The 16,532-nt window shown below is 43.7% G+C and overlaps 1 protein-coding gene across 1 annotated transcript in view; it reads left to right on the top strand.

Moving 5' to 3' along the window:
* Positions 1-4,875, top strand: part of Rnf212 (ring finger protein 212) — a 40,569-nt gene extending 35,694 nt beyond the window's left edge. Inside the window, exons 10-12 of the mRNA XM_041632244.1 lie at positions 1,826-1,904; positions 4,234-4,397; positions 4,763-4,875. Of these exons, the coding sequence (XP_041488178.1) occupies positions 1,826-1,904; positions 4,234-4,397; positions 4,763-4,875 (356 nt within the window). The remainder of the gene's footprint in view (positions 1-1,825; positions 1,905-4,233; positions 4,398-4,762) is intronic.
* Positions 4,876-16,532: the final 11,657 nt, after the last annotated feature.

Below are 16,532 nucleotides of genomic sequence, written 5' to 3'. Positions count from 1 at the left end.
ATGGAGTGCTGAGAATAAGATCTATTCTTTTGTGTTTGAGTGAAACGTTCTGTAGATATCTGTTAGGTCCATTTGGTTCTTAGCATCTGTTAACTCTGACATGTCTCTTTTGTATGAATTATTTGTCCATTAATGAGAGTGGGGTATTGAAGTCTCCCATTATCAATGTGTGTGTGTGTTGACCCAAATACAACTACATCAAAAGTTCCCTTCAGTGGAATGGACTAAATGCTCTAGCAAAAAAGCAGAGATTGTCAGACTGGCATGAAAATTGTACCTACATTCTGTCTATAATTAATATAGACCACACAAATAGGTGAAGGAAAACTGACAGAGAAGACATCATGCAAACAGCAACTGGAAAGGAACTAGAGTGGTTTTTATTCATAGTAGACAAAGTAAGTTTTAAGATAACAATATCACTAGTAACAAAGAGACATTTTCTTAGTGTGGGAGGTCATTCTGTCTATGTGTTGTTTTTATTGGTTAATGAATAAAGAACTGCTTTGAGGCTATGGCAGCGGAGAACAGAACTAGGCAGTGAAAGCTAGGCTGTATGCTGGGAGAAAGAAGGGCAGAATCAGAGGGAAGCCATGGAGCCGTGAAGGAGACAAATGTGCTGAAACTTTGCTGGTAGGTCACGACCTCATTGTGATGCACAGATTAATAGAAATGGGTAGAGTTAATATGTAAGAGTTAGCCAATAAGAAGCTAGAGCTAATGGGTGATGGGAAAACTCTGTCAACCAATCATATCTAGTTAAGATATGGCTACCTGGAGCCCAGGTGGGAGGAACCAGATGTACTCTCTCGCTTGCTCTCTCTCTCTCTCTCTCTCTCTCTCTCTCTCTCTCTCTCTCTCTCTCTCTCTGTGCGACTCCCGCCTGAGAGATAGGAAATCGGACCTTCCACTCTTGTAGCATGAGTTCCCCCTTATAACCATAAAGCTGGCCTGGTTATTTATCGTGTCAACCTAATTCGTGACAAATGGGCCAAGCAGTGATTTAATTAATACAGTTTCTGTGTAATTATCTTGGGTCTAAGCTAGCCAGGCGGCCGAGAACCAACAAGCAGCTCTCTCCTTCTACATTTTATGATGCCAAATATTTACTAGAAAGCTAAAGCAATTACTGTTTGTAGACAACAAACCCAAATGAATATATGATGAATTAAAGAGAAAACCAAAGATTATAGTTTGGGTATTTCAGTATACTATTCTCTATAATTGAAAAATCACTGAATATGTAATTGCTGAGAAGTTAGAAGACTAGAAGAAGTTTAGCCAAATAACTTATTAAAAAAAAGCATATACAGACATGACTTGACAATAGCAGAATGTACATTCTTTTTCAATTTAAATGGAGCATTCTCCTACAGGTTCTTTCCAGGCCTTAATATGTGGCTACCTGGTAGTCACTGACTGAACACCTACGTACCATGTATGTGTGGCCCTTACTGACTAACTACTGGCCAGCAGATCAGACACTATGGCTCACAACTCAGCTACCCTGGTTGGTTCTGGTCTCAACTACTGGCATCAAGCTGCCAAATTATTTGAATTGTTCACATTATCTCCAAGTTGAAAAAGGGCATAGGTGAAAAATAGAACACAAGAAACATCTTCCGTCTGTGGCAGTGGGAAGGATTTGGGTACATGGTGAGTCAATAGTCACGCTCAGAGGGCTACCTAGAGTCAGAGGTGATCTCTGGGTGCACATGCCATCTGATACTGGTCTCCTAATGAAGACGTGACCACACCTGCAGAGAAGCAACAGCAGGTATGGTCTGGTACTGGTACCACACAGTGTGTTCTATTCCCTCCACAGGCAGTGTCTCCTGCTGGGGACCCCAGCATCTCAACTTAACACCCAGCCATGCAAGCATGAAGACGACGACGGCTATCAGGCAGGTCCTCGTTAGGGTAAAACATAAGCCAAACAAAACCTCCAGCCAGTGTTTAAACTGACAGATTGCCTTTTAATCTATGTGTCCATGTTTGGAGAATGTGGTATTATATGCTTCACTTTATAGTTTGTGTTTTTGTTTTTTAATCCAAGGTATAACTTAGACACCTCAAAAAGAACTACATAATGGCTGCACAATTGCTGACTGAGGTTTCTGTCCCACCAGGTCCCACATCCATTTAGTTCCAAATAAATACTCAGAGGTCCATATTAATTATAAACTGGTTGGCCTAGTAGCTCAGGTATAATTAATACTTACATCTTAAACTAGCCCATTATTCTTGTCTATGTTAGCCATGTGGCTTGGTACCTTTATCCACGAGGCATTCTCCTATTGTTTCCTCTGTGGCTGGGTCACGATTGCAGACTGAATCTTTCCTCTTCCTAGAATTCTCCTGCTCTCTTCACCCTACCTATACTTCCTGCCTGGCCATCCCACCTATACTTCCTGCCTACCTACTGGCCAGTCAGCATTTTATTAAACAAGTACAAGAAACAAATCTTTACAGGGTAAAACCATTGTCCCACAGCACAAAATAACTCCTTAAAGGAGTAAGCTTGGGTCACAAAGGTTTCCTGTAATAGCCAAGAGGTAAATAATCTTGCTTCTCATGCAGTTCCTCAGCTCTGCCTTTGTAAGAGGACTGTAGGTGGAGGAACAGAAGTTGACTGTGCCCCATAAGATACTTCACAGAAGCAGAGACAGGCTGGCTTGGCCTATGGCTATAGTATGCCAGCTCTAAGGACATACCTCTCATTCACCCACACCTTTCTCCATGGATAGGTAGGCAGCTCCCAGTGTCTCTCTCACACATTCTGAGCATTCAAAGGCCAGCCTCAAGAAGGCAAGCCCTGCTCCTTCAGCTGCTTCCCTTGAACATCCTACAATGCCACATCAAGTCTGCATTTTACTGTTCACCTCCAGCTCACCCAGCTGCAGTAAGCATATGGCCTAGTCCATGTAACTGTCTGACTCTTGGGTCCTGAGGTTCTGGGCATTTGTCTGATGGTTAAAGTGCCTGACAAGAAGTTTTACCCACCCTGAGGACTTTATCTGCTCTTGCTTGAAGTTGGCTCACCCTGAAGCTCCAACCTTCCCTTATCTCTACTGGCTTTTGAGTCCCCTGGTTGGTGGTATATTATGTTGTTACTGACTCCTCTAAACTACATGGTTATACAGACAGGGCAAGTATGTTGCTGAATACCCTCGCTGTATTTGAATCATCTGTGGTAAGATGGCAACAGAGATGGCTATCTAGAGATTTTTGAAGAAAGGGCAGGGAAAAGTGAAAATAAACTTGTTCTGTGCTTTCTGTGGAAGGCAAGAAATGTTGATTGTTCATTCTGGATAACTCTGTGGACCCTGGACTCACTGACAGTCCCCACCTATCCAGGATGTACAGGCAAGAGAAAGGTTGGTGTGTGTGAATTTGAAGAGGAATTTGTAGGCAAGTAGGTTTGCTTGTGAGAAGTGTGCCCACAAGCAAGCTGTTCATGAGTTATAGAAGTTAGCTACCTCAGGATGAACAGTGTCCCCAAGAACTGCAAGGTTTCAGGATGTCCAAAACCCATAAAATCTAGAAAAACTAGAGATTAGAAGGGGAATCCAGTCAGTTGATGATAACAGCATGCTGAGTACAGCCTGTAAGGTGAGCCTGGGCAGCACACGTGAGTCAAGACTCCACTTGAGGCCATAGTAAAAAACATTGTCTGGACCAGCTTGCCAAGGAAGCGTTCATGACCTTCAGAATGCTGAGAATGAAACCCGGAGCCCTTGGTGACTAAAGGATGCGTAGGGAGCTACAGGCTGACCTGAAGAGGCAAGATGGTACCACATGGTAAGACGTTGCTAGAATTGCCTAGAGTTGCTAGAAGGGATTGGGGAATGTGGAGTGAGGTAGCTTCCAGGGACAGGTAAATACGGGCTGAAGCCAACTGTGGTGACAGAGAAGATCATGAAGTTTTAAAGATCCTGGCCCTTTGTTTCTGTTCAGCTACTCATTGTCGTGGACCCTAAGGAAAGTGAAAATGCCTCTTTGGTCTGCGTCTGTACAGCAAGACCTTAGGGTAGCTAACAGAACAAGGGCAGCCTTCTGTGTGGTCCTGGTCACCACCTTCTCAGTCTAGAGCAGGCCTTATTTATCCTGAGTACTCAGAATACATTTTTCATAAACAGATGACCTTTAAGGCCACACAGTAGTCAGTGCTTGGATGACTATGTTACCAGAAATATGAAGATTTGTGAATGCTTTTGTTTAATTTATTTTTAGAGTCCCACCATTGCAGATGCCCTTCAAGGAACGATCACCAGCTCCAGCGTCACAGCTGTCCAGCAGAGCAGCACAAGGGCCTTCTCCCAGCATTAGTGGCTCATGGACTGGACTACCCAGGCAGCCCATCAGCATTTCTGGCCTGCTGCAGAGGCAGTGTGCAGGCAAGTGCTCATCTAGCTTTTTGGCACTAAGTCTGCTCTCAGAAGAGAACATACATGAGATGTTTGTGTAGATACGTGTGGTGAGGGCAAACACAAAACCTCATACTCCTCAGTTTCTTGGCAGTAGTTCAGAAGCCATTAGTGCTGGTTCCTGTCTCTATGACAGGTTTTTACATTAGTCATCAGTACTCTGAAAGAACTAATTTAACATGAAATTTTAAAAACACATATTTAAGCCAGTAAACTCTTTTCTTTTAACTTATCTCTCCTATTTGATATTTGCATTCTTGTTTTCTTCAGCAGTATAGAATTAAGAAGTCATTTCAAAGCTCAGAACTCCTTACATCTCTTAATGCTTCCTACAGGGTCAGCATCCCCTGGGGGAATGGACACTGCGAAGATGAACCCATTCTTGCCCTCCACACCTGCAAATCTACACTCTACAGCCAGCCCTTGGCATGTGTATGTTCATCGGTAAATATCACTGTACCGTTCATTCCAGAGAGATGATGTATCTAAATAAAGTAGCTTTTAGCTTTCTGATAAAGTAACTGGACAGACTTGTAGAATTTTTTTGCAGCTGTATTCTTCCTGGCACTGTAGAACTCTCCTAAATGTGGCTGAGGGGCAAAGTTAGCAGTCACCTGTGGCTCATTGTCAGGGACCTCCAGCTGCAGCTCTCTGGGATTCAGGTGTGCCAGGCCAGTGCCACAGCATAATATATGTGCATGGAACATCCTCCACGGAGAGTCAACAGTTCAGAGTGGTTCTATTTCTTCCTTGTGTTGTGGGTTTCCAGTGGCATAGTTCTATTACTTAGCGCTTGTGCCAGCCACAAGCTATATACCATGGACAGATCTCTGTAGAGACCTTGCAGGTAAGGCCTAAGGGCATAGAACCTGTTGCTTTGTTGGACAGCAGACCCTTTCTATAGGAGACATCTGGCACTCATAGGTAAGTGGCATGTGCCTCAGTTCCATTCTCTGTATCTCTCATAATTCAACACCATAATGGCTAATCCTTTATTTATTTACTTATTTATTTATTTATTTGTCTCTAACTTGTCAGAGAACTCGTCTGGTTCTGTAGAAAGACATTAACAGCAGAAAGAAGTAAGTGCCCACTCTGCAGATAGGCTGAGATGCAGGCAGACTGCACGCTGGATTATTGCAGCAGTGTGTGACCTTTATGAATGTTCTTGCCTGTGTTGCATTTCCCCAGTCTTCTGGAAATGATGCTTGGGCTGCTGAGCAGGAATAAGCCTTGTGTCTGCTGTCCCAGAAGGCTATATGGCCCAGGCATGGCTTTCCCCCAAGAAAAGCCATGTACTTGATCCTAGAAGTAAGTGTTGGGTGTTCAGAAATCTTGTAGTAATATACCTGTTCTAAGTTGATTTCATTTCCAGAATTTGTTTGTAAAAATATTTTTATAAATTCTTTGTAAATTTTATGCAGTGCATTTTTTTTTTTTTTTTTGGTTTTTCGAGACAGGGTTTCTCTGTGGTTTTGGAGCCTGTCCTGGAACTAGCTCTTGTAGACCAGGCTGGCCTCGAACTCACAGAGATCCGCCTGCCTCTGCCTCCCGAGTGCTGGGATTAAAGGCGTGCGCCACCACCGCCCGGCTATGCAGTGCATTTTGATCATATCACCACTTAGTCTTTAAAAAACATTTACATTATTTCATTGTATGTGTATGTGTATGTGTAAGTATCTGTATATGTTGGGGAGCAAGGCTCTGCCAAGTCCAGAAGGCGTTGGATCTCTTGGAGATGGAGTTATAGACAATAGTAAGCCACTTAACATGAGTGCTGGCATCTGAACTCTAGTCCTCAAGATTGAGCAGCAAACATTCTTTTTCTTTTTATTTGGTGTAGTTTGGGAAGGGCAGAGTGTTGATTATTGGTTTTTGGTTTTAAGACAGGGTCTCTCCCATAACCCTGGATATCCTGGAACTCACTATATAGACCAATCTAGCCTACAACTCACACAGATCTGCCTGCATCTTCCCCCTGGGATTAAAGGCGTGCACCAGTACACTAAGCTAACAAGTACTCTTAATCCAGTTCTACACCTTTAATTCCCAGAAATTTATAAAATGTTATAAAATCCATATTTATGATACAAAAGATTTTCTGTCATATAATAAAAAACATGATTACTTAATGCTAAGATGTCAGATAAATGAGAAATGTAAAAGATCTCCTGTGTTTATGATACCTCAGTGTGAACCCATGGGTCAGGTGCCAAGGGGCACAGCAGATGGAACTCCACACTCCTGGCTGTTGAAAACAGTGCTGAGGAACCCAGCAGGTGCATCTCACCCTGCTATGTTCTTCCCTCAGAGGAGCCCTGGGTCACAGGGCTGATTATTCCGATGTAATCTTAAATTTTTACAATTTCTTCATTGCTTTACATTACATTCCACATACAAATTTTTATACCATGATTTTTAGCATTGCACACTATTCTTATTTTGTTACAATTGAGCATTTGGTAGAGCTGAGATGTTTACCCTTGCCGGCTCTTTCATCAACACTTATCACTAACACCAGTCCATCTGTTGCTCTTTTCCAGTAATCTCCACTTAAGCAAACATATAGGTAGTTGCCCAAACCCTGCTACTTACACAGGTGGTAACACTCCAAGATGGGGATCCTGGGTGACAGTGTCACTAATCAATCTTGGAAGCCCACATTAATCCCCCCAACAGCAGCATAGAAGTGTGTATTATTCAGAGACAGAGTGTGTGGAAGTCAAAGGTCAGTGGTGGGTGGTGTGAGCAGCAGAGAAGACAGACTGGAGGGGAAGCACCCTGTCCCACCTGCCCTGATCCTGCTTGCCACAGTCCCACCTGCATTCATCAGCAATTGAGCTCTGCCTTGGCATTGGCCTGCCATGGTAACTAACAGTATAGCTTTGGCTCGATGGCGTGCTGTGTCAGATGGTCACATGTTGTCCTCCACATGGACTTTTATTTCCTAACGTCACAGTGCAGCAGAGTTCAGAAGTCCCCTTTTGCTCCTCCCTAACTGTACAAATTCATAGGCCCCCTTTCCCTGTGAGCATCCCTGCCAACCAACAAGTAAAGGCCTTGCTAAGAGACCCAGTGGAGCACAGCTACAAGTGCTCATAGCCTCAGTATGTGTTACACCTGACCAAGAAAATGAACAGTTATTATTTTCCTTTTGCTAAGTAAGTTTCTGAGTTTTGGGGAGGGGGGGAATCTTTAAGACTAAAGACAGACAGTATGTTTATAAACAGAAAATGTCATCACCATGTGAGATTCTGAAGGAATATTATAAAAGGAAGTGGACAAGAGGAATTAAATCTGAAAGGTTTTTTTTTAATTTTACATTTAAATTTATTTATGTGTATGTATGTATGTACGTATGTATGCATGCATATAGGTCAGAAAACAGCTTGCAAGAGTTAGTTTTCACCTTCTACATTGTGAATTTTAGGGTTCAAACTGAGGTCACCGGGCTTGTTAGCAACCATCTTTACCATCTCACCATCAGCAGATTGTTCATTGGAGCCAGAATGAGTGAGCTAGTGGAATATTCTTTAGGACAATGACGTAATTCTAGTTCAGATTGACAAGACATTTCCTTTAAGATGTGTGCTGTTTCCAGGCAGTGACGTTGCACACCTTCAATCCCAGCACTCAGGAGGCAGAGACAGGCAGATCTCTGTGAGTTAGAGGTCAGCCTGGTTACAAAGTGAGTTCCAGGACAGGCACCAAAGCTACACAGAGAAACCCTGTCTTGGGGGGGAAAAATGCTGCTAATCGTATTATAGTATGAAAATGAATGAAAAAAGACAGCCATTTTAAGTGTGGTTTAAGAAAGTTTGTGTAACTAACTAGTTGACAGGTAAAGTAATTACAGGTTAGCAGTGGCATCTCAAAGCACAGATCCATTTATGTGGGGCAGTGCCTTCCTGGGGAAAACATGACGGCCACAGCACATTCTGGTACACTAGGGGGCGCAAGATGGGAAGGATTTCATAGGTTATAGGGGACCATGCAAGCTGGTGTCGCTCTGAGCCCCTGTTGAATTCATTTCACAGAAAAACACATCAACTATTCAGTGCAGCATTGTGAAAGGTTTGGGCAACTGAAGAAACTCACAAAGGGAAAAATGGGATAAGGTCAGATGCAGGGGTTGCCTGATTCCTCTCCAGTGTATGTGCCTCACGGTCTATCAGTGACACCAGGGGGACACACTGGGTGCAACTGCATGTCCCTAAAAGCTAGGGTATCTTAGGAGCATTCCTATGTACAGCAGCAGGACCAAAGTAAAGATTATCACTAAACATTCAGACATAGAATGGAGTCCAACAGCCTTAAGTTACTCCACACTGAATTCTTATTTAATTGGTAATTAGTCTTATAATGACATTGTTTCTCATCTCTAATCTCCTTTATCATAGCACACCCAATAGATACTGAGTAAATATTATCCTTACCCACTGTAACTATCTATCTTCTTTTCTTCATCGTCCTCCTTCTTGAGTGCACACTCCACATCCCCACCAACCCCAGCTGTTTGTTATTTGGGACAGAATCTTGCTGTGTAGCCCATGCTGTATGTATCTAACTTGGATTACAAGATAACACTTTATAGCCTATCTTCCATAACCTTATTGCACATACAAGAGCAAGTGACCAAGAGTACAGGAGGCACAGCTGAACCCTCCCCCCGCCCCAAGTCAGAAGCAGAAGTCCCATTAAGAATCTACCCAGAGGCTGGAGAGATAAGGCCACAGTTAAAAACACTTGCTGCTCTTGCAGAGGACCCAGGTTTGGTTCTGGGCGCCAATATAGTGGATCACAAGTCTGTAACTCCAGATCCAAGAGCCCTCTTCTGGCCTCTGCTGAAACTATGTGCATGTGGTACACAGACACATACAAATAAAACACCCATACACATAAAATAAAAATAACTAAATCCCTTTTTTAATCTGTTCCAATAAAGCTTGGTGGCACATGCCTTAATTCCAGCACTGAAGCAGGGAGATTTGAAGGCCTAGGATACATGCATGTGTGTGCACACGTGTGCGTGCACGCACACACACACACACAGAAGATGGGAAGAATTCCGTAGATATATAGGGGACAAGAGAGACCAGGGGTTTCACAATGGCCTTCTAACACGGAACAGGATCGGGTGACCCAACTGGGGGCTCCAGTGGAGATATGGGTCTTTGTCACTTCTCTGCACAGTGGGAACAGAGTCAATATGAGTAAGTGGCCAAGGAACAGGAGTGTGGAGGAGGGTTAGAGGTCCATACAAGGAAGGCAAGGGTGGCTTCCTGTGGGCTGAGCTTAGAGGGAATCATCAATGACATGGTGGCAGTCTGATGACCCCACTAGTTGCAGGGGACCATCTTGTTGAAAGCTATGGCTAGGCTTAATAAAGACAAGCTCTATTACGAAACAGTCCACATCTGCATCAAGGAGTCAGCTTAGGGCCCAAGCCCAATGATTGGCTGACTGGTCACATGTTTGCCCTCTTCCCACACCAGCAGCTTTCTCTAGGTATCCTTGTAGGAGACCTTATATAGCTATATCTCCAGATGAACAAGCAGGCAACAGTATTCTTCTTGCTCATTTTAGAGATTGTTGTTCTAAGTCTGCTCACAATTCCATACACATGCATGGTTTTGAAGTTAGAATTACCTACTAAAAAATTTCAAGACCTCTATCCCCTACTTCGGTCTTTGTAGTAATAAGGGCGGCGGGGCTGCGTCCCCAGCACCCCAGCTGCCTGCTCGGCTAGCTTATGCCCCGAAATAACAACACACAAACTGTATTCATTTAAACACTGCTTGGCCCATTCTCTTCTAGGCTAATTCTCACATATTAATTTAGCCCATTTCTAATCATCTGTGTGTAGCACCCCAAGGTGCGCTTACTGGGGAGATTCTAGCCTAGTCCATCCTGGGTCGGAGCTTCATCCCAGGAGCAGGGCATGGCGTCTCTCTCTGAGGTGTCTGCTCCCGAGAGAGCTGTGGAGTCTCTGAGCTCACTTCCTCTTCCTCCCAGCGTTCTGTTCTGTTTACTCCTCCCACCTATCCTCTAACCAATAAAATGGGCCAGGGCAGTTCCTTTATTAGCCAATGACCTTCCTCCATCAGGTCTTCATTAGCATTCTCTCACACCCACCCTCTCCCTCTCTCCATCTCTCCCTCTCTCCTCTCTCCTTTCTCTGTAGACTTAACTGGTTCTCTATGGTTTGTCCATCCATCTGCACCAGCTGTCTGTTCACATTACCATCTCTGTTTCAGTAAAAGGCTCTTGAGGGGATGCAGCACTTGCCCACATTGACCAAAACCAGAATGCAAGTATGTCCCCTGAAAACAGTAAGTACTGTGCCTCATTCACATTTCCTTGAGCAATCAATACTTCCGGACTTCCATGGTGTTGTATTTTCTCTGTCCAACACTTTCTTCCCCAAACATATCTCAAAGGTATCCTAGACACTGCTTAAAGAGACATTCTTTCCTGACATGAACTTCTTCACTCCCATATCAGAATCTCTATTTTTTTCTTATGGTTCCAGTACTGTCCCTTCTCTTGTGCCCTTGCTGAACTGACAAGATTCTAAGTCAACCACAACTTCTGCTTTTATTGGCTTTCCATCTCTAATGCTCAAAATTCCCTGACTTCTAGCAGAGATTGCATTTTAAGCTTTAAATTTTCCAAGGATAAAGACTATAAAGTTGGATGTTACTTTACAATGTGCTTTTCAAAAGTAAGTGGTACCTCTGAGTACTGTTTCCAGTGGCATGCAGAATCTACTACTGATGGCATGCTTCTGGAGAGACCAGAGTGCTTAGCCTCAACTAAACGTGTGCCTTTCCTGACTATAGCATCCAGGCAGTTGCTTGTGTAGCCTTATCATTGAGAAACTAGAAGTCATAAAATGGGATTGGGAAAAATAACAGTGTGGAGACCCCTACACCCCCACCTACCCACCAGTCCTAACAGAGCACTTTATTAGAAAGAACAATCCAGAAGCCCCCAAATAGACAAGAAAGTCTAGGACCAGGCTCAGGAAGTGTACCAACATACAGGAGATGGGTCTAGCCAAATGGCCCAAAGCCCTCTGCTCCAGCCACCTCTGCTGACCTGTCACCACAAGACACACTCCCTTGAGCCTGAGTCACTTTTAGTTGGCCCTCCAAGCAGTGATGTTTCTCCTGTCCAGGCCCAGAGGAACCCTGGGCTCCTAGCCACCTTCCTAGGACAGCACCATTATACTGATCCAGCCTGAGCACCAAATGGAGTGGAGCACAGCTAGACAGCCTGAAGTGTCAGATCTGTTCTTCACAAACTCTTAAGAAGCCATGGATTCTCTGAACAGGACAAAAATTCAAACCCAAGCAATTGTAAATATGAAGGGATGTTTTGAACAAGTTTTCAGACTAGGAGGAAATTCCTAAAATTCTTATGTGGTAAATCCAAGCCTTTACACTGACTTCACTGGTACTGAGCATTTTGTTAGGTAGAGATGGCACCAAAGGAGAGGCTGGGAGTAAGTGTGGCCTGCAACCTGATATCCATAAAGTTCTACCTTGCCCTGGCACCTATCTTACCCCTACGAAGCCCCACTCCAGGTTTTCCTGTATCAGTGCAAATTGGTCTGCAAACCCTAAAAGAGACCCCACATCCCCACAAGAAATGCCTACTGGAGAGCTGGGCAGAGAGTGTACTGGACACACACACTTTGAAAGCCATTCATCACTGCTATCCTGAGTCTCCCTAGGCCATCATGTCCCACCTGCCCTTGCCCTTTCATCAGAAGTACCTATGGTTACCTTTCAGTTTGAGATTAATTTCACAGTGGCAGAAAATTTACAGTATAGAGGTAGATACAAAAAAAACCCAGCTTTTGACACCCCCAGTGAATGAATATATATATATATATATATATATATATATATATATATATATATATATGCATGTGAACACGTTGATGTTCGGTACACACATTCCTGCATGTGTTTGCACATACTCCTGCATGTACTCAAACATGCTTGCTCTTGTCTGCCCACATTTACATATACACACAATTTTATTGTAAGCTATTTGATAGTTGCAGGTTTTGTGTACTATTGTGTGTTTTCTAGAGGTAATCTTGAGGTCAGCCACAGACTAGTTTCATCCCATGATTGTGTTCCAGTTTGCACAGCCAGGTATGTCTGGATCAAGTCTAGTATGGAACTTGTGCTGCATAAAGTACCTCTTTGGTGAATTTGGATCTGGAACATTTCCATAACTTGCCTGTTTTAAGACATTGACTATTTTAGACAAAGGCCTGATTTTTTTGTTCATGAATATCTTCCTTTGGTGAACACAGAGATTCAGCTCCTTTTACTGGTGATGTTTTTTTTTCTAAGCACATTTACAAATACATGAATGGTGGTGTAATCCTAGAGGGACTAGTTGAGCTTGGATTCTGTTTTCTTTAAGCTAGTTGCTGGGCTTCAACTTTAATGTGGTGAATTCTCACAGGTGTTAGCAGTTAACTTAGACCATTCCTCAGGACCCACAGCACCCACCAAAAGAATGCCTAAGGCTCTGATATCCATTAGTCTCAAGGCAATAACCACCTGCTAGCCCCAGATGAGAGTGCACCAACCTACATTCTGACAAATTTTTTTGCTCTAGACTGTCACAAAGCAATACTTAGGTAAAATATAGTTGAAAACTTTACGAAACAAATCTCTTAAAGTACAAAGTACAGGCCCATTTTTTTTTCTAGTAACTGCTTATCTCATAGTTTTGTTTTTTTTTTTTTACTAGATTCAATTAATGTAAAACTGTGGACAGGTCTGAGCTATAGAATCGTCTAAAGTGCATGTCCATGCTGAGCATGTTTCCACCTGCTGTGCAGAGTTGAGAAGCAGCTGGGCTATGTGCCAAAAGGTTCTTAGAGAGCCCTCGTATGGCTTCAGGGCCTGATGGAACACTTTCCCCATCTAATGTACTTTGCATCAGTATGTCTACCTATACAGTTCACCGAACCAACTCAGGCTTTGAAAAAACCTCCTTGTGGGGCTGGGCCAAGGATCTGGAGTTGGACCAGTATCCACTGCAAGTGAACTCTCTCGGGCTATGTGCTATAAAAGTTCTTCGTCTGAAGCCATCGGCAGACCCTGTCCCCACCATGCTAGTTGGTGATTCTTGGAAACACAAGTGTCTTGGGGATACTGACAACAGAGCTGGAAAGGCTGAAGTTTAGCCTCTGCACCAAAGAGAGACACACCACATGGACAATCCAGACTGTCCACAGACAGGCACATGAGAGACTTGGCTTTACAAATGCCAAAGTTAGGCAGAGGCAGGTGGATCTCTGTGAGTTCGAGGCCAGCCTGGTCTACAGAGCAAGTTCCAGGACAGGCTCCAAGGCTACTGAAAAACCTTGTCTTGAAAAACAAACAAACAAAAAACAAATGCCAAAGTTATAAACATCCTTGAGTTAGATGTAAAAGCACTAACAAGACTAAGCCTCAAAGATAGTATTGAGGAGAAAGACAAGTCTGCATTAGGTATGTGAAATCCCATCAGCACTATGTTTGCCTCAGTTGGCAAACAAGTATTTCCCTATCAATTGGCACTTGGATAGTTCCCTTCAGTGAACACATGTATAGTTCCCTGTCAGTGGACACTTACCTGGTTCCTTTATTTGACATGTATGTAGTTCCTCTTCAGTGGGTACTCATATGGTTCTCCCTCAGGTAGCACACAAATGGTCCCCATCACTAGCACACATAGAACTCCCATCAGTGAATACACATATGGTTTCCCATAAGTGGACATGTACACATGAGTCACCTGGGAAGGCCTTGCTGCACCCAAAACTTCAGGAAAAATGCCAACTCTGCTGACAGGTGGGTCCAGAAAAGCCAGGATATACAGAGCTTTGGTTTGCAGCTCCAAGGGCCAAAGAAGGGACAGATGGCACCACAATTGTGGTACAGGTGGAGTGTAGTTGTGGATAGCAGGGAGTGCTGTTTAGCCCACACAAGAGACAGTTAAATGCATGATATTTTTGAGCCTTTCGGGAGTGTGGCACGATTCAACCCCAGGCATTGATGCCAGGACCTATGATCGGTAACCTTGACTATACACTGTCACTGATAGAGATGTGTCCCTATGCAGTCACTTACGGGAAGCACAGGGTAAGCTGTCTTGGATTTCAGGGGATACTGCTGCTCCATAATTCCTCTGTCTCTCTTTTCAAAAATTAAACTATTCGGGAGAGCTAGGGAGGTGGGCAAAGTGCCTGCCACACAAGCATGAGAATCTGAGTTCAGAATCCCACCACCCATATAGAACAGGAATGGTGGTGAATATCTTTAACTCTGGCTCTAGAGAGGTGAGTTAGCTGAAGCTCATTGGCCAGCCAGCATAGCTGAATCAATAAACTTCAGGTTCAGTGAAAAACTCTGTCTTTTTTTGGTGGGTGTCTCCAAGAAAAGGTTTCTCTGTGTAGCCCTGGCTGTCCTAGAAACTCACTCTGTAGACCAGAGAGACTCAGAAATCTGCCTGTCTCTGCTTTCCAAGTCCTAGGATTAAATTGTGTGCTACCACTGCCCAGCCTGAAAAGTCATGTCTTAAAAAATAAAGGTGGAGAAAATGATAGTGGTAAGATACCTAATGTTGGCCTCTGACCTCCTTATACAATGTGCACCTACATATACCATACACAAAACTAATCTGTTGGAACTGGCAATAGCTCAGTGATAAAGCATGTGCAAAAACTTGCGTTCATTGCTCTGCACCGCATTCAATTCTCTTTTTTATTACATATATTTTTATTCATTATATGGGTTTGTTAGTGCATTGCCACACACAGTGTATGTTATAGAGGTCAGAGAACAACTTGCAAAAGTGAATTCTTTCCTTCCATGATGTGAGTCTCAGGGGTCAAATTTGGGTCATCAGCCTTGGCAGCAAATGCCTTTACCTACTAAACTGTTTTGCTGCTCCTCAATTTTTTTTAAATCTGAAAAAATTAAACTATTTTACTGGGCACAGCAGTGAGCAGCTTAGACCAGTGCTTCAAGGCCCTTATTCCTAAGATCTGCTCTGTTTCTGGCCTATCTATGGGCACGTCAGTCTCTATTGCTACTGTCAGACAGGAGTATTAGTGCCACATGTATGCACATTACCAGTTCTCACCTTTTCTTCTCACCCAGGGTCAACTGGGCCCTGCCATGCAGTTCATCCTCAGGCAGATTGATAGACAGGCAGACAGAAGTTTGTCTGTACCAGACCAGAAACCAGAGGTTTCTGAGACTCTGGAGTTTCCCACAGAGTGTAAGAATTGATTAGACCAACAGAAAGGGGACACAACTTTGATGAGGAAAAGCAGAGGCCACCCTGGTCTATGCAGGCTCTTGGGGATGCCTGATTAGGTTAATTTCAACCCCAGATCAACAGTATGTGAAGGACATAAGGCTTTGGTAGCTGCTTATATAACCATCTCCATGAACAGTAGCTGCAGGTTCAACATGATCAGAATGGGCAGGAATTGGTGAACATCCATAAGCAGGATTAGGTAAATCCAAAGATTTCCTGAAAAGTTATTGATAAAATGGCTTGTCTGTGGGGAGATGTCACCTCGTTTTCTGAAGGCAATGGGTCATTTGTTGTTACATTTATTCAGAAAGCTCCCTCCAAAAGAGCTCCTGTGATCACACAGCATAGAACACAGTGTAACAGGATTCTCCTTCAAAGGCTGCCATCTGAGCAGAGCATACCAGTCTCAGTGTCAGTCAGCCTACAGAGCACACTGGGGCCTCAGAGCCGCGTGTGTCCAGCCGGGAACCCAAACTTTCCTCCCCAAGGGACTTTCAGAATACTTGGAAGAGACTCTAGCTGCCTAGAGGTATGGGTAGGAGACCCAGGACCCCAGTGCTGTTCCTGTATCCTGAGGCTGCCTGAGGTGCATTCTCTATGACATAGGGCACTGTGTAGCTCTCAGAGGAGGAGGAGAAAGGAATTTGGTAATTGGAGTGAGGGCACTTTAGAAACCTCAGGAATCTGTTTTCAGGAAATATCTTTTCTCCCACCATAGAAACACTGAGAAATATGACCTTGAACTCCTCTGAGCCTTTCACAGCT

This window comes from Microtus oregoni, unplaced genomic scaffold, assembly GCF_018167655.1.
Source record: "Microtus oregoni isolate MIOR12 unplaced genomic scaffold, Mior012 000040F_ref0000088, whole genome shotgun sequence".
Classification (NCBI taxonomy): Eukaryota; Metazoa; Chordata; class Mammalia; order Rodentia; family Cricetidae; genus Microtus; species Microtus oregoni.
The sequence above is the reverse complement of the archived record's forward strand: the minus strand, read 5'-3'. Positions and strand labels throughout refer to the sequence as shown.